This window comes from Dipodomys spectabilis, unplaced genomic scaffold (genome assembly GCF_019054845.1).
Source record: "Dipodomys spectabilis isolate Male_0828 unplaced genomic scaffold, ASM1905484v1 ptg000038l, whole genome shotgun sequence".
Taxonomy (NCBI): domain Eukaryota; kingdom Metazoa; phylum Chordata; class Mammalia; order Rodentia; family Heteromyidae; genus Dipodomys; species Dipodomys spectabilis.
This window is the reverse complement of record NW_024870715.1, coordinates 2,465,828-2,492,713: the sequence shown is the minus strand read 5'-3', so window position 1 is coordinate 2,492,713 and position 26,886 is coordinate 2,465,828. Positions and strand designations below refer to the sequence as shown.

Sequence of the window (26,886 nt, the reverse complement as noted above, 5' to 3'; positions counted from 1 at the left end):
GCAAAAGCAATAAGAAAAGATGCAAATATAAAGGGAATCCAAATAGGGAAAGATGAAGTAAAACTCTCCCTCTTTGAAGATGACATGATCTTGTATTTAAAGAACCCCATCGAGTCCACTCCTAAGTTATTTGAGCTGATCTGAAATTTTGGCAAAATAGCAGGATACAAAATTAACTCTCAAAAATCAATGGCTTTCCTATATGCCAATAAAGAAAAGTGCAGCTGAAATCAGGAAAGTAATTCCTTTTGTAATAGTTGCACAAAAAATAAAATACCTAGGAGTTAATTAAAGAAGTGAACGACCTATATGGTGAAAACTTTAAGAACCTGAAAAAGGAAAATAAAGTAGACCTAAGGAAGTGGAAAAACATCATAAGTTCCTGGATTGGTAGGATTAACATCGTGAAAACGACAATACTGCCAACGGCCATCTACAAATTCAATGCAATACCTATCAATATCCCAACCTCATTCTTCAAGGAAATAGAAGAAGCAATCCAAAAATTCATTTGCAACCATAAAAGACCTGAATAGCAAAACAATCCTTAGCAGAAAGAACAGTGCCTGACGAATATCAACACCAAACTTCAAACTCTACTACAAAGCCATAGTAATCAAGACAGCTTGGTGCTGGCACAAGAACAGACCTGAGGACCAATGGAATAGAACTGAAGACCCAGAAATGACCCCACTGACCTACAGCCACCTAATGTTCAATAAGGGAGCTAAAAACATAGAATGAAGAAAGACAGCCTCCTCAGTAAATGGTGCTGGCAAAATTGGTTAAACACCTGTAGAAAACTAAAGCTATATATCACCCTGTACCTGAATCAACTCCAAATGGATCATAGACCCTGAAGTCACCCTAAAAACAATACAGAAAGGAATAGGAGAAACTCTAGGCCTCCTTCACATGGTGAAATTTTCTTAATAAAGGCCCAGAAACACAACAAATCAAAGAAAGGTTGGGCAAATGGCATTGCATGAAACTCAGAGCTTCTGCATGGCAAAGGACAGAGCAAGCAAGATTAACAGAAAGCCCATGGATTGGGATAACATGGGCTAACATTGTTGCCCTAACATAGACAAGGGTCTCATATCTAAAATATACTTGGAACTCAAAAAATTAACTCCTCCAACAAATCCTCAAAGAAACAACTGCTTGATAAAGGAGTGGGCTAAAGTTTCTTAAAGAGAAACTTCTCTGAAGAGGAAATAAGAATGATCTATAGACACACAAAGAAATGCTCAACTTCTCTAGCCATAAAAGAAATGCAAATCAAAACAACATTGAGATTTCACCTCACCCCAGTTAGAATGGCTATAATCAAGAAATCTAATAATAACAGATGCTGGGAACCCTACTACATTGTTGGTAGGAATGTAAACTTTTTAAACCACTTTGGAAAGCAGTATGGAGGCTCCTCAAAAGACTACACAGAGCTCCCCTATGACCCATCAATCCCACTTCTAGGAAATGGAAAGACTTGGAAGAAATTATATTAAGTGAAGTAAGCCAGATTCAAGAACCACAGGTCCCATAGTTTCTCTTATTTGCATGAACTAGTATATGTCTGGGACAAGCAGAAGGGGTCAAATACTATGTACATATGACCATATAACCTGATGCTAAGCTAAATGAACCCAAAGATAGGGATACAAGACATTTTATCTTTCTTGTTTTTTTTAATGTATTTATAATGTACTATGGACTTTTTTGTTTGTTCTTTTGTATGTTCATCCCCCATGTTCAACCCCTGTTGTCACTGTACTTGATTCCAGTGTTCTGCATCTTGTATATACATTCTTCTAATTTGGGGAGGAGAAGGGAAATAACAAAATGCTGAAATAAGGATATAGGGTGACCCAATGTAATAATGAGTTGTACAAGACAGTATGTTGAAAACAAACTTTACAATCGCAGGGGGGCGGGGGAGGAGTTGGGGAGGTGGGGAGGAAAGGATGGTAGGGGAAAAACGAAGAAGGGGGTAACAATGCTAGGTAGGAAATGGACTCATTACCTTGACCCTATAACTGTAACCCCACTGTACAGCATCTTTACAACAAAAAATATATATTAAGAAAAAAGAATCTTAAAACATAAAAAAGATGAAAATTTTCCTGACCCAGATTTCCTAGAGAATTTACATTTAATGAAAAGATGCTAGTTATTAAAAGCATAGATTTTTGTAAAAGTGTCAATATTTCATTAAAGATGAATTATGTGTTTACATTTTATTTTATGCTTAGATTCATGTTTCATAACATCCTTTTCTGTTTGGTGATAGTGGGGGTTGAGCTCAGGACCTTGCGCTTGCTAGGCAGGCCCTCTGTCACTTCAGCCATGCCTCTAGACCTTTTTCACTTTGGAACTTTTTCAAATGAGGTCTCATATTTTGCCTGGAATGGCCTAAAAAGGTATTCCTCTTATATATACCTTTTATGTAGCTGGAATCACAGACCCCAACCCCCCATACTTGACTTGTATGTTGAGACAGAATCATACTAGCATTTTTTGGGGGGAGGGGTAGGGTTGGCTTCAAACCACAATCCTCCTCATCTTTGCCTCCAGCTTAGCAGAAATAACAGGCAGAGATACTAGGTCATATTCTTTAGCATTGAAATGAATACTTACCTAGTACTACTAGTGTTAGTTTACTATAAAAATGGAGTTGATGCTTTATTCCATACACTGAGCTCTATTTCAATATTTTTCCCTTTGAATTTTCATCTTATACTTGTAGTACTATTCTAGGCAATCATTTGTGACATGAATAGATTTAGGGGGCTTTAATGCAGTTTTGATATAGGACTTCTGACTATTGTCTATGGAAGGACTCAGTGACTTTGCCTCATATCAAGATGGGGAAAATTAAACTGAAAAGTGATGAATCCAGTGCCAAGTGCCAGTGGCTCATGCCTGTAATCCTAGCTACTCAGGAGGCTGAGATTTGAGGATCACAGTTCAAAGCCAGCCTGGGGAATGAAAGTCCATGAGACTCTTATCTCCAATTGACCATTATAAAACCGGAAATGGCACTGTGGCTCAAGTGGTAGAGAGCTAGCCTTGAGCTGAAGAGCTGAGGACAGCGCCCATGCCCAGAGTTCAAGCCTCATGACTGATTAAAAAAAAAATTCTGAAACCAGAATCGAAATTCTCATCAGCAAACAAGAGCCAATGGAAGAATATGCCATTGCTGAGAGCATGAGTTGCGAGCTTTCTTTCTCAAAGTCACAGCACTCAAGCAATAGCTTTGCTGATTGCCATTTCTGCCAATTTTGCAGAGCTGAGGAAAAAAGCACACCATTTTATCCATTTTCTAATTATAGTTTCTTACAATTTCTGCCTCACTTAATGGTCCTAAAAATCATAATCCCCCTAATGCTGAACGAAAGGGAAGTAGCCTGTAATGCCCTGAAAGATGTTGAAAAGCCACCTCGCAGAGAGCAGATGATTACAGCAATGTTTGTTAAAATTAATATCCGGATTGATAGGCTAAGCTCTCTTAAATTCCAAAATCTTTACTCCTATGTATTCACTAGGAACACTCACAACTAGTAAGTGTCTCTCCACCCAAACTTATTCTTCTGACATTTCCTCTGTTGGTGAATGATGGATGATCATCAGGTAAGGGAGTTGACAGTTGTCCTGAACATGATCTTCCCCTTCACCTCCTACTGCTACCTGACTTCTAAACTTCAGGGAGTAACCTCCTCATCTGTTCACTCTAGCGTCTTAGCTGTAGCCTTTTGAGACTTGGTGGGACTTTGGGTGGTACTGGGGTCTTGTCTAGCAGTTGAGGCTCTGGATTCAAAATTCAATTCCACCAAAAAAAGAAAAAAAGGTGCAAACGAAAAAAAAAAGACCTTCATTCTGAATATCAGGATTCTCATGATGGATCTAAGGATGACAGAGAACATTTTGATAAATTACCATCATACATATGGATTTGAGAAATAGAGATGGCATCCTGTGAGTAGCAAAATGATTCCCTAATGCCAGGACTATGTCAATGTCTTTTATTTTCCAGGTACAATGCTTAAATATTTACCAGGATTGGCCACACTTTTGGCAAGCTTTTCCCATCTTTGATAGGAAGAAACTTACAATTTTCTACATACTGAGGTGATTTGCACTATTTTATGAATTGTCAATAAGTATTGATCTCAAAGGTACTAAGAAAGTTATCACTAAGGGTCATGGTTGGATATTTCTTCTACTGCTTATTCTCACTAAGCAGTGAGAAAGGCTTTTTCTGTCACTTCTTTCCTGAAGATGAAGAGTAAAGAATTGCAAATGGGCTGCTTAGGTGATATAGATCACTATGCCCACTTCCCTTTAGTTCAGAAAAGCCTTTCAACCCCTTCCTTTCTTTGGGTGTCTGACTTAGCCCAGAAAAGGCATGGCTATAAAGAAAGCCATAAGATCAGAAGCTAGTAATTGCAGACAGTATGCTTGGGTTTGAATTTCAATCCTATTTTTTCTAGCCTCTTGACTTGCATAAGTTAGGCTCTCTAAGGCGCTTCCATTTCTTCATATGTAAAATGGAATAATAATGTACCTAATAATGAAGGCTTATTGTTTAATGCATACAAAATAGTTGGAATTGTGCATAATACATAGTCAAGGTTATTTCTTATTATTATTAGAAAAGTTTCATGGAACTAAAAAAAGATCTGACTCAAATTTCCCTGTGAAGTTTGTTAATAAAGTTTGCAGTAAACATAAAGAAAAAAATTCGTTTTGACTTTTACCCATTAGAGGGTACATCAGATTAGACATGAGCTATCACAAAGTAAACCTTTGTCAGCCTCCATCATTCCTTTGCTGCTTGTGTACATTAAAAACAACACAAAAGCATTCCTCCCACTCTGTAGGTCAGAAATCTAATGAATTCTGGTGTTTTTTCTATTGACATTGTTGAAAACAAGTTATTAGCAAGCTGTTCTCTTATTTGGAGGCTCAGAGGGAGAATTTGTTTCCAAGCTCATTTAGGCTGTTGTCAGACTCCAGTTATTTGGGCTACAGAGGTGAGCTCCCTGTTTCCTTGTTGGCTGTGATCCAAGCTAAGCTCCCTGGAGGCATCCTAATTTCTTATCTTCTTGCCGTGCACTGAGTCAACACATTTCAATACTCCTTCAACTTTTGCTCTGTCTCTTTTACTTCTAGCAGGAGAAAATCGTCTGCTTTTAAGGTATCAGATGATTAGTTAGGACCCATCTTGATAATTCAAGCTAATCTTCCTTTTTAAAGGAATCTTACTCTTCTTATTTTTATTACATGTGTAAAGTCCCTTTTGCAATAAAAATTACTGGTTCTGGGAGTGCATATCTTTGGAGGACTATACTGCTTATCACATCACACAAATCCTACATTATTTGCCCAGTCCACCTCATTCCTCAATTCTAGAGCAAAAACAGAAGATCTTTTTTTCAAAACTGAGGACAAGAGGCCATAAGCATAAGTAATAAAATTATTCCTCATTTATTTATTTGTATATCAACATATTTAAGAATATTGAAAAGTGGTTTGGATAATATAAAGTCCATATACCATCACCCAATCTCATAATCAATACTTAATATTAATATGTCTACTTTTTCACAATCTACTGTTTGTTTTAATTTATTTCCAGATGGAAGAAAGTATCTATTCCTGAAGACTAATAACAGCCTTACAGGGTTGCAGCTGTCTTCAGTTGTAACTTCAGTTGATTGTCCTATAATAATACTACACAGGTTTTCTTGTATAGTTTCACAGGACACTGTAAGTAGGCCAAACCATTGGAGTAATAAGTGGAGTTTTACAAAGCCCTGGTGCCAGTAATGTGCTACACTTTGATATTAGCTTAAGACAAACTAAGTATATTCTGCCTTTTGTTGTAACCATATATAAGTGTTCTCCCTTAAGATCCAAATTGTGAGGATCTACTTAATTTTGCTACCACCCAAGACTGTATTTCTCTCAGTATTTCTTTCCCTAAAAAATAAAGTATACTCTAGATCAGTCTAGATTAGTCCGAGTGTTTGCTCATGTCTCAAGGAAAAGCAACTTGGAGTTGTTCTCATATGTTGAGACTCAGCTATTCTGTAACAACTTGTGAACCAGCCAGGAGATTGAGGAAATGGGTAAAAGAAAAGAGGTATATGGAACCTTGGTGTCCACAGGCAGATGGTTCCATAGAGAACAGCACCCGGTGAGAAAAAATAGTGATTGTTCACCATTTTCTCTGGTATACTGCAGATTTCTGTAGTATACTGCAGATGTTTGATTTATTTTTTTCCATAAATATCACTCACTTCCACTAACGATGCACCACTGTTCAAGAAACCTAAAATTTTCACTTTATACCTCAACTTAATAATATTACAATTCTTAGGGGCCTTTTTGTTTGTTTTTGGCTCAGGAGAAATACTGTAACTTTTACCTTGCATTGTGAGCACTATTTTCACAGGGAAAAACTCAGAAGATTACAAAAAAAATGAGAACAACTGATGATACCATAGGCCCAGGAACTTCTCTGCATCAAATGAACTATGTAATATGCATGTGGAAATTAAAAATTGTTTTACAAATTTCTTTTGTTTAAAATTTACCATTAGCGTTGATCACGATTAGTGTAGACCATGGGTAATAAATCTGTAAACAAGGAAGATTACTGACAAGAATGAAATCTTAAATTTGCCATGTAATTTCATGTGAGGTGGAGTGGCCCATATGATAAATGCTTACAGCTTGCTATACAAGCATAGAGACACTCAAAATTCACTGGGTTTGTAGAAACAGCTGAATGTTGCGTATCCCACTGAAGTAAAGAAGGGTAGCATCTGACTACTGCTATAGCAGGGGACACTGCTGTGGATAGTCCCATAAATAATTAATGCCAAGGTAACTTAATGAAAAGAATATAGAGCTAAAGAAGAGTTATAACTGGAAAGGTATCTTCACTTTTCTCCCTCTCTGTTAGCCTTTAATAATCTAAACAATGGGAAGTTCTACCTTGTTATTTTGTGTGGCTTAGAGTAGAGAGGTTGGGAGTGGGCAGAATTGGGAAAAAAGTGTGAGCCACTATCTTGTGCTAAAAATAGGATGTAAAGTATATGAACCCTCGGGTGGAGTAAAGTGAAAAACCTGAGGCTGAATGCTAGAGAAGGGAAAGTTCCCTATCAGTCTTGCTGTTTTATACCAATATTATTGCAATGCAACAGAGGTTGCAGAATTGCTAAGTATTACAAAAGCATTTAAGCAATAGCTCCAGGAGTTAGACTGCTTAAATGATAGGACTTTTGTACATGGAGAGGGCTGGCCTTCTTCCAGTGGGAAATGAAACTAAGAAAATAAATAATATTATCACTCAGCCCCTGTTCTGCAGCATCTATATGAAACCCAGATTAAAAAAAATCATTTCCTTGTAGACTGGATCATCGTAGGCATGATTGATAGGACAGGTAGAAGAAGTAGCTGAAGAGGCTGAGGGCATACTAGGTTAGTACTTAGGTGAAGGCAAGATTTAAAGTATAGATACACAAGGAGACAGGAGGAAAAAGTGCAAGAGAGAGGGTTGGTATGCTTTATATAATATTTGCATGTTTGCAATGATATGGTGAAACCTCTTATACAAGTAATACACATTGAAACAAAATGAATGATAGAAAAAAATAGGCTCTTTAGTGGGTAGGTACCACAGGAAGTGAGGATTGTGACTGGAGAGGGTAAATAAAGGTGAATATGGCCAAAGTAGCTTATTTGCATGAATGAAATAGAACAATGATACCTGTTGAAATTGTTTTCAAAAGGGGAAAAGGGAGAGTGGTAAAAGGGCAATTTTGATTAGGACAATTTGTATGCATGTATGCAGATGTCACAAAGAAACACCCCTTAAAGAAATAAGAATTTGTATATCAAAAACAATCTCACTGCACATAAAATTCAAAACCAGATTAAGTAACTGGACTTTTTTTTTTCTATTTGATATCAAACACAGTGAAATGGCGATACATCAGGGAAACTGCTTCATTCTGTGCTATCTACCTGGCTGGAGACATGAACACATAAATCCAATTTAGGTTTGGAGTTAGATTTCAGTGTAAATTTTAACAAGTCATATCACTGTTGCAGCTTCTATATTTAGATGTCAGCAATGCTCCAGCAAGCAAACCATTCTATTATAATGCTAGGTTATCTTTCTGTGGAGCTGCTTAAAGAAAAATGGGAACAAGAGTAAGTAAATTAGATCAACATTATAACCCAAAAAGATCAAATTACAGTATCTTACAGGCAAAAAAAAAAAAAACTTTAACTGACCTATTTTCAAAATTAAATAAGGTCTTAATTATGAAGCTTCCCAGGATTACTAATATGGGAAAAAGTATGTTTACTTGTAAGATGTGTATATGTAGACATAGAACAAATTTTCAAAATATGTTATTAAGGATCACTCTTCTAATTCAAAAATATCTTGGGTATAGTGATTTCAAAAAACACTTCCTATTTTGATCAATTTTTAAAAATTGGTACCAGAGTTTGAACTCAGGGACCCTTGAGACTTCGCTTGCCTTGCTGGCACACAGATAGTGCCTTACCATGTGAGCCACATCCCCAGTCTGGTATTTTGCTGGTTAACTGAAGATGGACTATGGAAGACTTTTCTGCTCATGTTGGCTTTGAATTGTCATTCTCCTGGACTCAGAATATCGAGTAGCAGACAAAGGGGGAACATATATATGCAACAGCAATACTCACAGGACAATATGTTGGAAATGATTTGTACAACTTGTAGGGGGGGATTGAGGGGGAGGAAAAGAGGAAGAAAAATGAGGGAAGGGGTAACAAGTTAGACAAGAAATGTGATCACTACCTTACTTATGTAACTGTAAACCCTCTGTACATCACCTTGACAATAAAATTTTAAAAAAATTCATGAAAATTCTTTGTTCAATAAAACAAAGGAATATGGGAAGAAATACTGTAAACAAATTAGATGAAGCAAATTCAAACTACCTTTTCAGTATACAGTGAAAGTAGGAAATACTTTCAATTTGCAAATAGGAAATACCTACATGTTGCAAATGTGTCTCTAGAAAAAGAATTTATTTCTTCATGACTAAAAAAGATAATATTCAGTTTGAAAAAAATTTCTCTTCCCATCCACATTTAGCAATACTATTCTCTGGTTTTCTATATAATTATCTCTTCTCTAATCATTCTTGATCATCTAGAAATTGTACATTTAATCTTACTCCATGAAGGAAATGACCATTTTTTTGGAACAAAAGGCAAGGAATATTTTATTGATTTATTGGTTTGCACTATGAATCTGCACTATCTGCTTCCTTCATTTGTTGCAAACATGCAACTAATTGCATAGCTGCTTGAGTGCAAAGCTCTATGGACTGAGTCTCCAACAGTGCTTGTTCATGATGTGTGTTCAATTAATCCCTGTTTTATTAATGAGGCAAAGGATGACTGGAGGTGGTATGGTTCTGTGACAGTAACAAGGACGATGTACTTTTCAAGCTACAACAGGAAACATGTCCCTTTGTCTTCATATCCTCAAGGGGAAGACTCTGGCTTTCATATTACTTCTGTATAAAAAAGCAGATCATAAAATTTTTTCACTTCTGCTTAGGAATCCTGAGTCATTGTTTGGCTCTAATACTTCAGATGAGGAGACAGGACACACCTTATAGTCAGGAATAATTCATTAATTTTTCTATCTCATTTCAAAACCAGTAGCTGATACAACAGAGAACTAACAACTCAGAAGAACTAATAAAAGGCCATTCACAACTGCAATCAAGTGCAGAATGACAAAGCCAGGTAAATCATGAAATTCCTCTCAGGCTCCATTTCTAACACTCATGCTAACTCAGAGGTTCCTTCTCTGTTAAAGAAACTGCCTTGGGAGACAACATTGGAGTGGAAACAAGATCAGGTTTTAGAAACTTTCAGATCTTATTTGCAGCTTTGTATTGACAAGTTAAGAACAGGTTTTTTTTTTCCTAAAAAGCTAGTTTTGTAGTGGTTCCATAGATTGTCATCTTTTTAAAAAATTTACATTTTATTGCAAAGGTGATATAGAGAGGGGTTACAGGTACATGAGTCAGGTAATGAATGAGTACATTTCTTTTTGAACAATGTTACCCCTTCCTTCATTTTCGCCCACGTTTTCCCCATTCCAACCCCCTTACCCCTCAGGTTGTAAAGTTCATTTCCAACATTGTGTCTAGTGAGTATCACTGTTGGATGGGTTCACCCCTTGTCTCACCATTTCTGTGATTTCCCTTTCCCTCCCCAAACCAGATAAACATATACAAGATAAAGGACACCAAAATAAAAAATACAATGACAAAAGGGAATAAACCAAAGGAAGAAAATAGAAAAAAGAAATAGCTGCCAACAGTATAGTAAGAAAAAGCTGTTGTTTCCATTTCTTGAAGTTCATTTCAATAAGCATCATTTATGCATAGCTATTGAGCAACTGTATCCTCTCTTAAGAATCTCCTCCTTTGTTCCCTCTGTGCGAATGGTTACTGTGCTATTTATAAATTGTCATCTTAAGTAATTACTTTTTTGGGGGGTGGGGGATCCGGTCGTAGGGCCTGAACTCTGGGCCTGGGTGCTGTCCCTCAGGTCTTCATCTCAAGGCTAGCGCTCTACCACTTAAGCCACAGCGCCACTTCCGGCTTTTTTCTTTTTGCTTATGTGGTGCTGAGGAATCGAACCCAGGGCCTCATGCATGCAAGGCAAGTGTTCTACCACTGAGCCATCTTCCCAGCCCTTAAGTGATTACTTTCTTTCCCCCAAACAGTACTATAAAGAATTCTGTGTGTTGTTTTTGTGGTTCAAAGGTACAAAATGCCTTTGTAAAACTACTTAAAGATAATAACAATAAAAAATACCATTTTGAAAAATTATGATTCCTAGGAAAGTCTCATTTTTCTATGTACAAAAATGAGTTTGTGGTTGATGTCTATAGATATGAGAATCTTTAGAGTAAAAAAATCACATTTCTCTCATTTTCTTTTCTCTATCCCTTCTTCCTCCTCTCTTTCCTTTTCTCCCTCTCTCTTTTTTCCCTCCTCATTTCCTTCCTCATTCCTTTTATTCCTGATAATATTTCATTACATAGCCCAGGCCTCAATCTAGCAATCCTTCTCCTTCAGCTCCCTGAATGCTGGGATGACAGGCCTATACCATCCTGACTTGATCAAATTGTATCTTTTAAACTTATTGATTAAGTGTAATAAATATTAATTAAATAAAGCAATGGATGAAGAAGTACAATATGTGAGATTTAATAAAAGTTGTATAAAATTTGGCATTTCTCAATGGTCTAAAGTATTATAATGGATAAATAGAACAACCAAATTTAAGGTCTCAGTTTCTGTTTGGTCTGTGAAAAAAGTTTCAATGATTATTCACCCTGTATCTAACACATAATAACTTCTATTAATAAACTGTGGTTGGAAAAGGGATGGTCATTAGAAGAGACTGTTATTAATGAGCAGAGTTAAGTGATACCTCACATGAACATCTAAAAGGGAGAGAGACAAAGAGGAGATTAATGATATCAAGATAATCTGATTCTTAGACACTTCTTCCTTGTGGACATGACACGTTGACAGTTATATATCCAATTCATATAATTATCACAGCATAAAGGAGGGGTACTTATGAAAAGTCATTTGTAATATAAGGCATTACATGACATAGAAGACATATAAGCATGTCTATTAGGAGCAAATGACCAATTAATGAAGATCTAGAACCAAATTCCTAAGGAAAATGTGTTGCCTGCTCTCAGGAAAGGGACCACTCAAGCAGTACTTGATACTGCTCTGCCTTTCCTATTATTTCGAATTGTTAAATGTTTACACTGTGTATATTTGCGTAATTTTTCCTTGTTTGGTGGAAATGAAGGCAATCTGACATCCCTTAAAAGAGAATCAAGGAATTTACCTGAAGAATTGCAACCTCATTACGAAGCTGGCTTTCTTGTTTTGTTGGAAATCTCAATTTATCAATTATTTTAATAGCTACATCTCTTCCAGTTTTACGATGTTTTCCTTTAAAATTAAAACAAGAATCATTAGCATATGGTTACTATCTTCTGCACTAAATATTATCAAAATTTACAAAAGCATATGTAGGATTAATAAAAGAGTTCAGTAAATAAATTCATCTTTTTGAAGAATATTGATTGATATCCATAAGATTTCTTTTGTATAGTTCCATTATGCTATATAAGATACATTGAAGTCAGTCATAATGTAAGCTATATATAAACTGGAGCATGAAAAGATGTACACATTTTCAGATATTTAGGATATTGATTGGTTTAATATAGAAAATATTCCTATCTCCAGCCAGTTTGTAGTCTCATGAGTAGATAAGATTATAATAAGAGCCACCAGCATCTGGCTAAAATAATTGCTTTCAACACACAGATAGCCAAAAATTTAAGCTAATAAGAATTCCTACTGAAGTAACCTACCTCCATACACAATTCCAAACTGTCCAGACCCTAGTACTTCATCAGGAAAAATCTGATATACTGTGCTGATGTCCTAAAGGTACAAGTCCCATGAAACACAAAGAGGAGAGGGAACAAGCATTAATCACAACAAATTATTTCAAAAATGTGTTCTAAATAATAGTAACCATTTCAAAATATTCAGTTGTAAATGCTAAGCAAAATTTCAATGACTATAATATTCAATTCCAATTAATGTAACTGTATTTTCAAAGCTGCTTTGGTCCTACTTGCTTGAGATGTTCTAACATGCCATCGAATATATTTCAATAGAGTGGAAGGACACCTAAAACTATACGAAGTCATCTATGAGGGATTTGCCTACAATGATGGCTATGTTAGTTATGTAAAAGACACATAGATCCCAGTCTTATATCTGTTGATCCTTAATTCATCTCTGTCTAGAATGCTAAGGCTCTTTGTTACCACCACATCCTGCTGAATCTGACCTGGAAACAGAAGACTGGACCTAGTGAGTGATCCCTGGACAGTACAAAAACAGACAGCTAATTAGGAGATTCTCAGATGAGAAGTATAGCCAGGTGATTCTTATTACTTCTACAGGTAACAAGCTCTCAAAGCCTGTTCTTTTCTCTCTGAAATTGTGAGTACTGAATAAATCAGGGTTTCAATTTAAGTTTTTCTCTCTGCAATGAGATGAACATACTCATGGAAACCTAGCACAGTCTTTTTTACTCTATGCATTCCTACAGTAGCACATCCTACCTTAGCACTTTCTCACTGTCCTCCACTCTTTGCTCTTTCTAAGAAAAGGTCTTTGGCACTACATTATTCCCTCTGTAAGTCCTATCTTGCCCTGATTCCTGTTCTTTGTCCTTAGAAAACAACTAAAAGTTGTCTCCATTGTGTAACTCCAATGGAGTGTTCACAGAGTATGTATAAAATTTTCTGGAGACAAGAAAACATTATTTGTATTTCATCATTCTGAGCCCAAGCTACTCTATGCATTTATTTATTTATTTATTTATTTTTGTTGGTCGTCGGGACTGAACTCGGCCTGGGCACTGCCCCTCAGCTCTTTAGCTCAAGGCTAGTGCTTTACCATTTGAGCCACAGCACCACTTCTGGCTTTTTCTGCTTATGTGGTGCTGAGGAATCTAACCCAGGGCCTCCTGCATATAAGGCAAGCACTCTACCACTGAGCCACTTTCCCAGCCCATATGCAGTTATTTTTAGTTGGCTTATATTAAATTGGACACAGTAATGAGTTACTTCACATTTATATACATTCATTAAATGTACTTCAATATATTCATTCTCCTCTATTACTCTTTTTAATCCCCTCCTCCAAAGGTGGGTGAACAGAGTTCAGTGATTCGACAGCTCTACAAATTTCTCCATAGGCTTTCTAATAATCTAACTTTCCCAACGTTCTGTCCAACTAAGCAACAGCAGCACCTGAGGTCTGTAGACATCAACTTTGAGACAGACAGCTCAAGTTGATTTAACCAGATCTCTAGTTGATCTTTTGACTTTTTGTTTCACTTATGCCAACCTAGTAAAGCATGTAAAGATATAAGTAGGGAGAGCAGAGTTTTTTGTACTTTATTCTTTAAGAAATAAACTCAAAGCAGTCTATATATCTTGCCTTTTAGTTCCACAATAACAATGGGTCCAACAACTAAACCTCTGGCTCACAAAATGAGGTAAGAAGTGAGAAAGGATTACATTTGGGTATCTATGCATATATACATATCTATACCATTCAACAAATCATTTCATAAGTACAATGCATCTTGACAGTTGTCACTCTTTCATTATACTCCATCCCAACTAACCTAACCCTTCCCTTGTAGTTTCATAGGATATACATTAAATGTTTTGACTACATTCTTCCCCCATTCTTTGCTTCATTCATCTACCCTCTCCCTTGACATCTGATACACACCTTCCTAGTACCAGTTTCCTAGTACTCATTTTGCTGTTTTTTTGTTGTTTTATTTTCTAGTAACCACATTACTAATATTTTTATTACTATTATTATTTTTTTATTATTGTTATTTGTCAGTCATGGGGCTTAAACTCTGGGCCTAGGCACTTTGCCTGAGCTCTTTATCTCAAGGCTAGCGCTGTACCACTTGAGCCACAGTACCAATTCTGGTTTTCTGGTGGTTTATTGGAGATAAGAGTCTCTGGGACTTTCCTGCCCTAGCTGGCTATGAACTACTCAGCCTCCTGATTAGCTAGGATTACAGGTGTGAGCCACCAGTGCCTGGCTAAGACTTATATGATCAGATATATACTCACCACATTTTCTTGAATCTGGCTATTTGATACCGAAATGCTGACCGAGATATCTTCTGGAAATAAATGTTAAAAAGACACACACAGAGGCACATACACATACACATCAGTTACAGAGGTAATAGCATAACAAGTAAACACATTCATCAATCTTTTAAAGTACCAGGTTTAAATAAATCACAGCAATTACTTTCTTCTAGGAAAATGTCTTTTAAAATCTTTCTTTTTTAAAATTACAAACTCAGTCTAGAGTTGGTTTTTAAAAATAGCACTTTATCAGTGTAGATCTTGGAGGGAAAATGACTTGGTTTTAAATATGGCCTTTGCTACATGGCAGCTATTCTATGAGTTTATGTCACTTGATCTTTCTAGAGACTAAATTTCTGACCTGCAAAATAGGAAAGTCCTCAACTTATGGGAGTTGTTTGAGGCATTAAAATAGAGATCTCAAAAAAAAAAAGAAAAAAAGATTGTGAGTTACAAGACATCCTAGACTGCGTTAAAAAGGGATGGTAGTAGAAAAATAAAGGAGGTAACTATGCTCGATAGGAAATGTACTCATTACCTTAATCATGTAACTGTAACCCTTCTGTACAGTATTTTTATAATAAAAATATATATGGAAAAAAATAAAATAGAGGTCTCATATGAGTACTCAGCACCAAATAGACATAAATGTTTTATTAATATGTTGGCTATAAATAAAATTATCGTGCAGGAGTATTATATTGTAATATCAAATCATACTTTGGTAAAAATAATCTTTGAAACTTCTTTTTAGAAACTCGATCCTGTTGCATTTTTGAAAAACAATTTTTCTCATTATTATTATTATTTATTATGCCAAGTCAAGCTCCAACTGACTAGATGACTTCTTTTATGACCAAGAGCTCTACATGTCTATAGTTGCTTAATATACAAAAATATACATGACTTTATGAAAAATTTAAAATAATATAATGACAAGAAAATAATTTGATAATTTAATAAATATCTTAGTATGTGTTGTTGTTTGTATTTAGAGATTCTTTATTCTCCAACAAACTAGACCCACAACAAGGAGTCTTCTCTCACTCTGTGCTTGGGGAAGGCAGGTAAAGTGCTAGGTTCACAGCTAGGGAGGCAGGCTGGTCAGTGAGAACTGGGAGACTCACTGTGAGAGTTGGATCCTGTGCCTATAGATGAGCCTTTGGGGATGACAGGCATGAGGGCATGCTGGATGGCCGTTTCCCACATCTTGGCCACATCTGCACCAATGCCACTGGTGAAGATGCTGTTATTCGGTGGGGGGCTGGAGGGGTTAACCACATTTTCTCCCACATAATATACTACATTTGCCGTGGTGATTTCAAAACAATGAGGATTAGCTCCGCTGAGTATTAATGCTGCAGATTTTGCTGGTTCCAGAGATAAAATTTCTGATAAAGGAATTTCCTGTGGAAGGAAGAATGTGCTACATGTAGTTTATTGAAAGAAAGAAAGTAAAATTTTATATAAAATCCATACCAAGAACATGTGAAAAATGTCATTCCAAATATTCAACATTTATAGCAAATATTTTTCTAGAGAAGACATATTAAGAAACAAAACTTTAAAATACTTATATAATTGGAAACCTTTTATCAATCTTTTCTAGAATATAAAATGAGTGATTTTAAAAATAATACTCATATCACAGTAAAAGGAATGACTAACAATAATGGATCTGAGTCTACCTGAGAATCCAAGCCTTGGAACATGAACCAAAAGTTTTTTAAACTGTGAGAAGAAATTGCCACAATTTTGAAATGCATTTGGGTTATGTACTTTGAAATTTTAATTGTTCTTTAGAATTCTTCAGTGAAACATGGTTTGACTCAAAACATGTCAATGTGATATAATAACACAGCCAAGACAATAGTTTTAGGGAGGAAAGAAAAGCAATTAGTATTAAGATTAGTTGTTTGTGAAGTCGTTTAAGTATTTAAAAGATTCACTGCCACAGTCTCCCAGGAATCATGAAGTGACTAACGAACTACTAACTTGTATTGGCTGATAAATACTTGCAAACTCAGCTACTTTGGAGGCAGAGATTGGAAGAATTATGATTTCAAGCTAACTGTAGCAGAAATTTAGTGAGACCTCATTTCAACAAAACAAGACAGGTAGCCCATGCTTGTCATTTCAGGAGGCTGTAGGTACTAGGAAAATGATCTGACAAAAGCACAAAACCTTATTTGTAAAACAACTGAAGCTTACGGGGTTGGTTGGGTAAGTGGTAGAACACTTGTCTAACAAACCTGAGGCCCTGTGTTCCTACAACTATACTTAAATAATAGTAATAATAATGTGTGAAATAATAATTTTAATTTGATAACTAAGGGCATTTCTTCGTCCCCCCTTCAATCAACTATGCCGAAGTTGTTCAACATGTCTTCATTCACATAGAAGTTATCAAATGTTTTTCCCTATGATTGTCTCTTGGAGCTGTTTTATTTGGTAATATATTATGACACATCTGTATAATTTACTATGAAAGGATAGAATGAAAATTTCTGCCAAGTACTTCTCTAGAGAAAACTGTTCCCTGTAAATATCAGCAAGCATGTGCTCGCAGGAATGGATTTCAGCAATTTTCTTTTAGCTCATCTTGTGATCTCTAATACTTCAATTAAAACACAACACTGCTAAAATATTTAAATATAGCCTTCTTTCCCTTCCCTACCAGCCTATAGGCCCATAAGTCTTCTCTAGGGAAACATGAGACTCATAGATGAATGAAGAAGTTACAATGTTGTTCTTAAGAAATCAGTAAACTACAGAGGAACAAAAACTATGTCTTAGAGGAAGAACAGAATTAGTCACATTGTGAGTATGCTTCATATTACTCTGAAGTCCCATGAGAAAACCAAGATGGAAGACAAACTCCCTTACCTTGTAGTACCTGCTTCCAGTGTCATTTTGGAAGAGTGTAATACATTTGCTGTCCAACCTCCAATAGTGCCGTTTCCGCTGCAATAGAAGTTAGACTCTGGATCATTTTCTTAGCAGGAAGATTGGATTTGATGGTAGAAAGGGCATAGGCTTTGGGCCAGGTACATCCAGTTACAGTTTGAGTCTAGAAGCTAATTAATGACCAAATATTCTACATTTGCAACAGAGGACTAGAGCAATAAAGGAGATGATGTATTCATATCTCATGAAGTCCTGGGAACCTAGGGAGGCACTGCGTAAATGGCAAGTGATATTTTAAAACTTACTTGCCTGCTTAAAGAGCTAAATGTGGAATTGTAGTCTGTAATAAAGCAAGGCTTACCTGGAAAAATGATGTTTAATAATGATCATCATTTGAAAACATAAGAAATGCTCCACTGATTCAGCTAGGTATTTTGGCTTCCATTAGCAATGGAAGCATTTTGAATGTCATGAGAGAACTAGAAGGCAGGCTGACTTCATGGGCCATGGGATCACTTTAACCAAGTCAGTCAAATGCATTTGACCTTCTCTTAAGCTCACTGCAGGGCTAGCAGGTAGGATTTGTTCATGTGTTCTTTGTTCATTCTAGACAAATCCTTCATGATTTAGTGGTGTATATGTGCGAGTGTGTGTGTGTGTTTTTGTGTGTGTGTGTGTGTGTGTGTGTGTGTGAATTACCATCTTTAGACCCAAGGCCTAATAGTATTTTGAGGCTTGCCTATAGCCATTCTCAAACTAGTCAGATATATTAAATATACATTAAATATTTTACAACATGACCAAGATGAACTGGGCAGCCAGTATGCAATTGATTACTAGGGTAATTCATGCATGTCTTTTCCCAGTAAGAAGGTTGAGAGTATAGATAAGCATTATACTATGCGTGTATTTATCTAAAGAAACTCTAGGACCCCCTTGATAAGAGGAAATGAGAAAAGCACTACAGATGACTGAAAAATCAGCCTATCACCACTCATCAATTAGTTCAGTTTTTGAAATGTTTTATTCACTGTTGGGGACACAAACTCATCCATCAACTATAGGAAAAAAATCTATATAAGTTGACAAATTATGGTTTACTACATTCTTGAATGCGTGTTTTAAAATGAACATTTAACTGAGAATTCAAGAAGTATACAATAGTCATCTTTTTTTCTATTTCTGCCTCTAAATCAAAGAGGCATAAATGTGCATGCGCACACACACACACACACACACACACACACACACACACACACACACACACACACACACACACACACACACACACACACACACAGGTGGAAAAGGCTGGCTGAACACCTTACCAGAGTGTCCTTGCTTGTGTAGTGGACCATCCATCCCTCCTTCATTACTGTACTGCTTTTCCTTTTTGTGTGTTTGACAGACTGCACTACCCTCATGAGAGGGATATTGTTGCTTGTTGATGGACTTGAAAAGACAAAATATTTTAGGAGAAAAAATATTTATAGATACAGAATGAAGGGAACATTATTTTACTTATTTCAAGGTTAAAAAACAAAAACAAAAAACCCCCTCACATCCCATTTTCGGTACTGTTGGGGTTCTGTGTCAGAACGTGGCTTACTTCGAAGAGTGGCAGGTACTTCAGGTACATTCTAACTCTAAAGGCAGTAAAATGTAACAAGCACTGGCACTTTCAGGTTGACTATATTGTGCTAGCTCAGTTTTGAGGTAAACAAAGGGAAATGATTATCTCAGATATCTGAGATTGCAGTGTTCAGAATCTCACAGCCAAGTTTAGTGGATTTTCATGACATATTAGAGCCAATATCAGTCATTTATAGATTCCATTTTTCAACGTAAGTTTTAGTCTCTGGATAGTTTCATTAAAAAGAAATGTACTCATTAACTCACTTATGTACCTGTAACTCCTTTGAACAGTATCTTTACAGTAAAATAAAATTAAAAAAATTATAATCTGTCCAGGCACCAGTGGTTCATGCCTGTAATCCTGGCTACTCAACAGATGGAGATCCGAGGATTACAACTCAAAGCCAGCTCAGTCTGTGAAATTAGCCATCAAAAAGTTAGAAGAGTGGTTCAAGTGGTAGAATGCCAATCTTGCAAGTAAAAATAACTAAGGAACAGCATCCAGGTCCTGAGTGTAAGCCCTTGCCCTGGGGTGTTCGCTCTCTCTCTCTCTCTCTGTCTCTCCGTCTCTGTCTCTGTCTCTCTCCCCCCCCCCCCCCCCTCAGCATGGCTTCTATCTCTTCTGCACAACTTCCATACTTTCTTTCTTGGATTACCTTCAAATCTTTGTGTGTGTTATTAGAGAGTATTTAAGGAGGCCTATGCCCATCTTCACATTCTTATACAAGAACTCTTGAATTAATAAATAAAAATAGCTGGTCGCTGATGTCTCTCCTGTAATCCTAGCCACTCAGAAGGCTGAGATCTGAGAATCAAGGATCAAAGCAAGCCAGGGCAGGAAAGTCCATGAGACTCTTATCTCCATTAATCCACCAGAAAACTGGAAATGGAATTGTGGCTCAAGTGGTACAGTGCTCGCCTTCAGCTGAAGAGCTGAAGAACAGTGCCTAGGCCCAGAGTTCAAGCCACATGACCAATAAAAATAAATAAATAAATAAACAAACAAATAAATAAATGTAGTAGAATTTTTGGTGAGTAGTCCTGCTGGGCTGCTTGGTGACTCACACCTGTAATCCTAGCTACAGAGGCTGAGATCTGAGGATCTCAGTTCTAAGCCAGCCCAAGCAACTGATCATAGAAAAAGTGGTGCAGTGGCTACAGTGATAAGAATGTTAGCCTTGAGCAAAAGGAGCTTAGGGACATTGCCTAGGTCCACAGTTCAAGGCAAAGGACCAGCAAAAAAAAAAAAATGAGTAGTCTTCCCTTGCAAAAGAAAACTGTTCAAGGAATGAAACAAGCTAGATAGGGATGCAAACCACACTTCTCTCAGGAAGCCAGAACTAGCTGTAAGGGCTCCCATCCAAGGTATGAAGATAAATTGTATTCACATTGACATCAGACACACTCTTTAAACGTTTTTGGAATGGATTTAAATACCAAAGAACTTTGAAGAAGAAATGTCACTTGTGTTTCCCTATTGAGCTGAGACTGGGATTGCTGCTCTCACCTTATGGTTCTATTGGAGTCTTCCTGGTCTGGGTCTGCATCCTGCATTTCCCCACCATCACTCTGGCCTTCTGCCATGGCCATCTCGGCATCTTGGACCATCGCCTCTTCCATGTCATCCAGAAGCCCACTGTTCCGTTCACTGTCATTGTCATCACTCCCTTCTTCCATGACCACGTCAGATTCTGCCCCAGGGCTGAGCAAATCTAGAACATTATTTTGACTTATGAAGATAAGCCTGAAATTCTGGAGCCAGAGCTTAGGAGAAAGGCACTCTTACAACAAATTAATTGGAAGCAGTCATGTGAAGAAATTACCTTTCCTTTTTCATTTTACTTCGTAAGTATATGAATGTATGAGAAGGTGTGTATGTAACTTTACGGACAGATACTTATTTTCCATGTTCCTAAGTTAAATAAAAACATTAAACAATCCAAATAGCTCTGAAGAGAAGCCAAAGGTGAATTCAAAAGCACAGTGCAGAGAGGCAAAATAATGCTAGATAGGTATAAGAAGGCAGGAAATGATTGCATTTCATTGCACAACTCCAGAATAAAGGAATGCAGGGGAGGTGGAGGGAGAGAGGGAGGGAGAGAAGTGTTCACAAGAAGGAAAATTTGAGGTCAATGATTCTTACAATTGCAGTAACTTCTTAAATCATAGATTTCATTGTATTAAACTTGTCATATAAGCTGCAGCTCTTAAATACCTGGTATTTTGTATTGCACACTGTGATTATGCAGTAGATGGTAATGCAAAAACTTTAATTACTAAACTCATGCAAATTACTCATTTTAAAACCAGAAAAACAGATCAATCAGAGACCCCAACCTGCCAAGCTTGGAAAAATTCCCATTTTACCAGATTTCACTGACTAGGAACATGCAATTTAAAATAATCAACATGTAAAACTTTTCTCTAAAGTTAGCAAGTATACACTGACATTCCTGGGGCAGAACAAACTCAGTATTCCATGTAACATAAAGTGAGGAGATGGCTAGATTTTTTTCAATTGTGACAACTAATTCATGAATCTCCATGTAAGAAATCAGTAGGTATAATAATGTTTTCCTGAAAAGCTCTCTTGCTTCTTGTTCTTCTTCTAGGTATATATTTGGTTCTATAACAAACATAATCTTTTATTTTCTTCAGTTTCTTAGTAACAAAGATATTCATCTAGTTCTTTTGATGTTCTCTAGACAATTCTTTTTGAGCAGAGTAATTGGCAAACTGTTACATTAAATCTATGCAATTCTAAGTTGACTATTGTAGTAACTATCAATCAGAGTACTACCTGGCCAAACAAAACAAAAAAGGAGCTGTTGTTTCAAGATACAGCACATTTTACAAGTCTCTCAAAACTAATTTACATCGTCTTTCAAAAAGTATTTCTAAATATAGGACACACACATACACATATACACACGCTATATAAATCAGCTGACTTGAAAATACTTTTTCAAAGCAAGATACAGATTCTCAATCACAGATTCAGAGAACATGGTGTGTGGGGGGAGGCGAGGTGACAAGACTGACTCTCCCTTAGTAGATAGGAAAGAGTTAGAGTTAACTAGTTGGAGTTAGTTTCTGACTCTGGGCTTGGAACAGGACAGAGGACTATAGGATGAGAACTACAATTTGTAGACTTTCCAGAAAGTTCCAAATTTATGAGTAAGCTGGGATGAAAGTATAAAGAAAGAAAGTCAGGAGAGAAAATGTAGACACCTACATTTTCACTATTATTTATTCACCATGTAAGGGTCAAGAAAAACTCTGTATGTTATTAAAATTCAGTGAGGTGGGATGTAGGTTTTTTGACATTAACTTAGGACCAAATTGGGCCAATATTGATTTGGGGCTCCATTAAAGCATCTTAACAGTAAAAATAAGACATTTTATTAGATCCCAATCAAGTGTGTAACATGCAAGCAACACACACAAAACTGGCCATCTGTTACTTACCTCCATTGATGGTCACTTCACCCAAGCAGTTGTTTGGTACTTTTGGAGCACAGCGTTTATGGCAGTTGAATCTACAGTCTACTCATGACATTTTTAAAGTAAAACAGAAACAAGAAATTCATTAGAAGGAGAAACTGAAACAAATTTATCAACTTCTGGTAGGGTTTGATTGACCTAGCGACTAGAGACTAGCTGGTGAGAAATACACAGTGTCAAGCCTCCCTTACCTTTACACTGCAAGCCCTGTCTGAAAAGGCCCTTCAGCAGTTTCTTGCAGTACTGGCACACTGTTGGCCGGGTGTAAGAGTGGATGACAAACGTGTGTGGCACCTTCACCTTGGACATCAGCATTTTGTCGAGCTGAATTGGTCTTCCAATGTATGACTGAGAATTTGACCTTTTCTCTCGACCAATGAATGACTCTGATGGTGACTTCTGCTACACATTTGAAAAATTTGACAAAAGGAAGGACAGGAATGAAAGACCAAGATTTGATTTAAATATTTTAAAATCTCATTTGACTATTCTATCTTTAAATTTTGTTATACTGGGGTTTGAACTCTGGACCGTATACTTCCTAGGTAGGCACTTTACCTCTTGAGCTACACTGAGAATCTTCTTCCTTTAGCTATTTTTCAAGTAGGGTCTTGCATTTTTGCTCTGGCCGGCTTAAACCACAATATCCTAATTATACTTTCTGTGCAGCTGGGCTGACAGGAGTACACCACCATGCCCAGCATTTCATTCCTTGAGATGGGGCCTTGAGAATTTTTGCATTCTGGTTTTGAATTGCAATCATTTCAATTATTGATTGAGCTACCACATCAATTTTTTAAATCTATAATATGGAAAATATCTGAGATATTTGTTTTATGTTGATATAATTTATTTTCTCCTTGAACATCTGAGTTATTTTTGACTGGCTAAAATTAAGGGCTGGAGATAAGAATATTTTAACCTGATTTCTAGGACTTTTAAGTAATTATTAACTTTAAAATATGAATTTAATTACTTTTAACACAAAAAATGTAACATTGGGAACCAAAAAGACTTATACACTACTACACATATTAACTCATTGTTGTTTTGTAGAGTTCTATCTGGAAATAGCTAGAAATTATAACCAATTCAGAAAGGTAGAAATGTAAAATAAATGGCCATTTGCCTTACATAGTATTTGTTCTTCAACTATAATGAAAGTAAATGGACAAATTATCTTACCATTTTTATAACCTAAACACATACAAATAATAGACTATGCAAAGCACACAAATACTAGCACTTTATAATTACATCTCCGTGCACTCTTGTCTGTCATTGTGGAAATATTTAATAAACTTGGTGTGTAGACATTTAAGACTAAAATTAATCAAAATGAACAGTTACTTCAATGTTTCTGGATAATTTCATGGTATCTGGATATCATGGAAATACACAGCAAATATCTGCATACATGCTTTTTGGAGTTACCAGAATAAAGGTATTATTAACTGAATTATACATTCATAGTTACTATAGTATATCTACCAATTACCTATCTAACTCTATGGCCATCTAATTTACTACTCTTTCTCTTTAAATACTAATATGAATTTACTCGATTATAAAATTATTTATTTTGAATACCATTTATTATTCTTCAGTAAATCCATTTTAAATGCCATAAAAGACAGGCCTTGTTTTCTGCAGGTGTTACACCAAAGTTCATAAAATAGATGCTTTGACTGTGTATTCATAAATATTGGAGCCAAAATGTCAACCTGTGTTTGTTGCCTCAAGAGCTGTGTATATCACTTTACCCAGTTAATTTGTAACTGGGATCAATTATTGACACAATGAAAAAGTAAATGCTAGTTACATATAATTTGCATCCATTTCCATTCCTGTCTGAGTAAACCAGAAAACTACTTACTACCAAATGGGAAGCTGATGTACCAATTCACTGTCTGCAATAAAAACAGTAAAACAATAAAAATCATATATTATAGACCAACACCCAATATTATATTAAATGGGGTAAAACTACAACCAATTCCCCTAAAATCAGGAACAAGGCAAGGATGCTCACTCTCTCCACTCCTCTTCAATATAGTTCTAGAATCCTTAGCCACAGCAATAAGGCAAAAGGACTTTAAAGGGATTTGCATAGTGAAGGAAGAAATTATACTATCCCTATTTGCAGAATACATGATCTTATATCTAAACTACCCCAAAAACTCCACTCCCACTCACAGAAATAATAAACCACTTCAGCAAAGCAGCACGATACAAAATAAACCCACAAAAATCAATTGTCTTTCTGCACATTAACAATGCACAGTAGAAACGGAAATCAGGAAAACAACCCATTTACAATAACCTCAAAAAAATTAACTTAACCGAAGATGTAAAGGACCTATTTAGTGAAAACTATAAAATCTTAAAGAAAGAAAGCAGGAAATGGAAAAACATTCCATGTTCTTGGATAGGCATAATCAATAATGTGAAAATGGCCATACTGCCAAAAAAATACACAAATTCAATGCAATTGCCATTAAAATCCTAATGAAATTCTTTACTGAAATAGAGAAAACAATCCAAAAATGCATATGGAACAGTAGAAGACTTTGAATAGCTATAGCAATTCGAGGCAAAAGAAACAATGCAGGAGGTATCACAACACCAGATTTCAAGTTCTACTTAGAAAACATGATAACAAAAATAGCTTAGTATTGGAACAAAAATAGACCCAAAGACCAATGGAATAGATTATAAGACCCAAAAACTTACTTATAGTCAGTTGATATTTGAGAAGAGCCAAAGACATACATTGGAAAAAAAAAAAAAAAACAACAACAACTATAGCCTTTTCAACTATTGGTGCTAGGAAAAGTGGGCAGCCACATGCAGAAAACTAAAAGTGGATCCCAGCCTGTCATTATCCACCATCATCAACTCAAAATGGATTAAAGACCTCAACATCAAACCTAAATCTCTGAAACTACTGCAGGACAGAGTAGGGGAGACACTAGAACTTATAGGCACAGGCAGGAACTTCCTCAACAGAGTCCCAGGATCACAACAAATTGGAGAGACTTGACAAATGGGACTACCTTAAAATAAAAAGTTTCTGCACAGCTAAAGACATAACTAACAAGTGAGAAAGATAGCCAACCAAATGGGAAAAGATATTTAACAGAGGTCTATCAGACAAAGGCCTAGTATCCATTATATGCAGGAAACTCAAGAAACTAATCTCTGCCAAATCTAATGAACCAATCATTAGATGGGCAAGGGAGCAAAAGGGAGACTTCTCAGAAGAGATAAAAATGGCAAAGAAACACATGAGGAAATGTTCATCATCCTTGGCTATAAGAAAATGCAAATAAAAACAACCTTGAGATACCACCTTACCCAAGTCAGAATGGCCCACATCCTAAATTCAGCCAACAACAAATGCTGGTGGGGATGCAGAGAAAGAGGAACCCTACTGCATTGCTGATGGGAATGTACATTAATACAACCAATTTAGAAAGCAGTCTAGAGGTACCTCAGAAAGCTAAATATAGTCCTTCCCTATTACCCAGCCATACCTCTCCTAAGCATCTACCCTGAGCAACAAGAACCAGGATACAAGGACACCTGCACCTCCATGTTCATTGCTGCAATGTTCACAATAGCCAAGATATGGAAACAACCCAGAAGTCTCACTACAGATTAATGGATCCAAAAATTGTGGTACATATATAAATGGAATATTATGCAGCCAATACAAAGGACAAAATAATGGCATTCACAGGGAAATGTACAGAACTAGAATAAATCATGTTGAGCAAAATAAGCCAAGATCAAAGAGACAAACAGCACATGGTCTTCCTGATATGTGGATGTTACAATCAAAATGCAACGAGATATGACAAAGTAAATGTGACTCAAAAACAAAGGATCTCTTAATTTGTCACATCGTTTTTAGATGACTCTGTGTTCTTGACCCCACATATGGTATATACGTGTGCATATAAGAGAAAAGCTAGGAGGAGGGCATAGAATCAAAGGAAAATGGGTGA

At 36.3% G+C, this 26,886-nt stretch overlaps 1 protein-coding gene across 2 annotated transcripts in view; it reads right to left on the bottom strand.

Moving 5' to 3' along the window:
* Positions 1-26,886, bottom strand: part of Prkd1 (protein kinase D1) — a 325,743-nt gene that overhangs the window by 27,329 nt on the left and 271,528 nt on the right. The window contains exons 5-13 of one of the 2 annotated variants that reach the window (XM_042677421.1): positions 23,068-23,278; positions 22,841-22,918; positions 20,880-21,084; positions 19,066-19,189; positions 17,717-17,794; positions 15,958-16,237; positions 14,807-14,859; positions 12,500-12,572; positions 11,965-12,071 (exon numbers count right to left, since the gene is read on the bottom strand). In XM_042677421.1, the coding sequence (XP_042533355.1) occupies positions 11,965-12,071; positions 12,500-12,572; positions 14,807-14,859; positions 15,958-16,237; positions 17,717-17,794; positions 19,066-19,189; positions 20,880-21,084; positions 22,841-22,918; positions 23,068-23,278 (1,209 nt within the window). The remainder of the gene's footprint in view (positions 1-11,964; positions 12,072-12,499; positions 12,573-14,806; positions 14,860-15,957; positions 16,238-17,716; positions 17,795-19,065; positions 19,190-20,879; positions 21,085-22,840; positions 22,919-23,067; positions 23,279-26,886) is intronic. The other variant, XM_042677422.1, reaches the window with a different exon arrangement.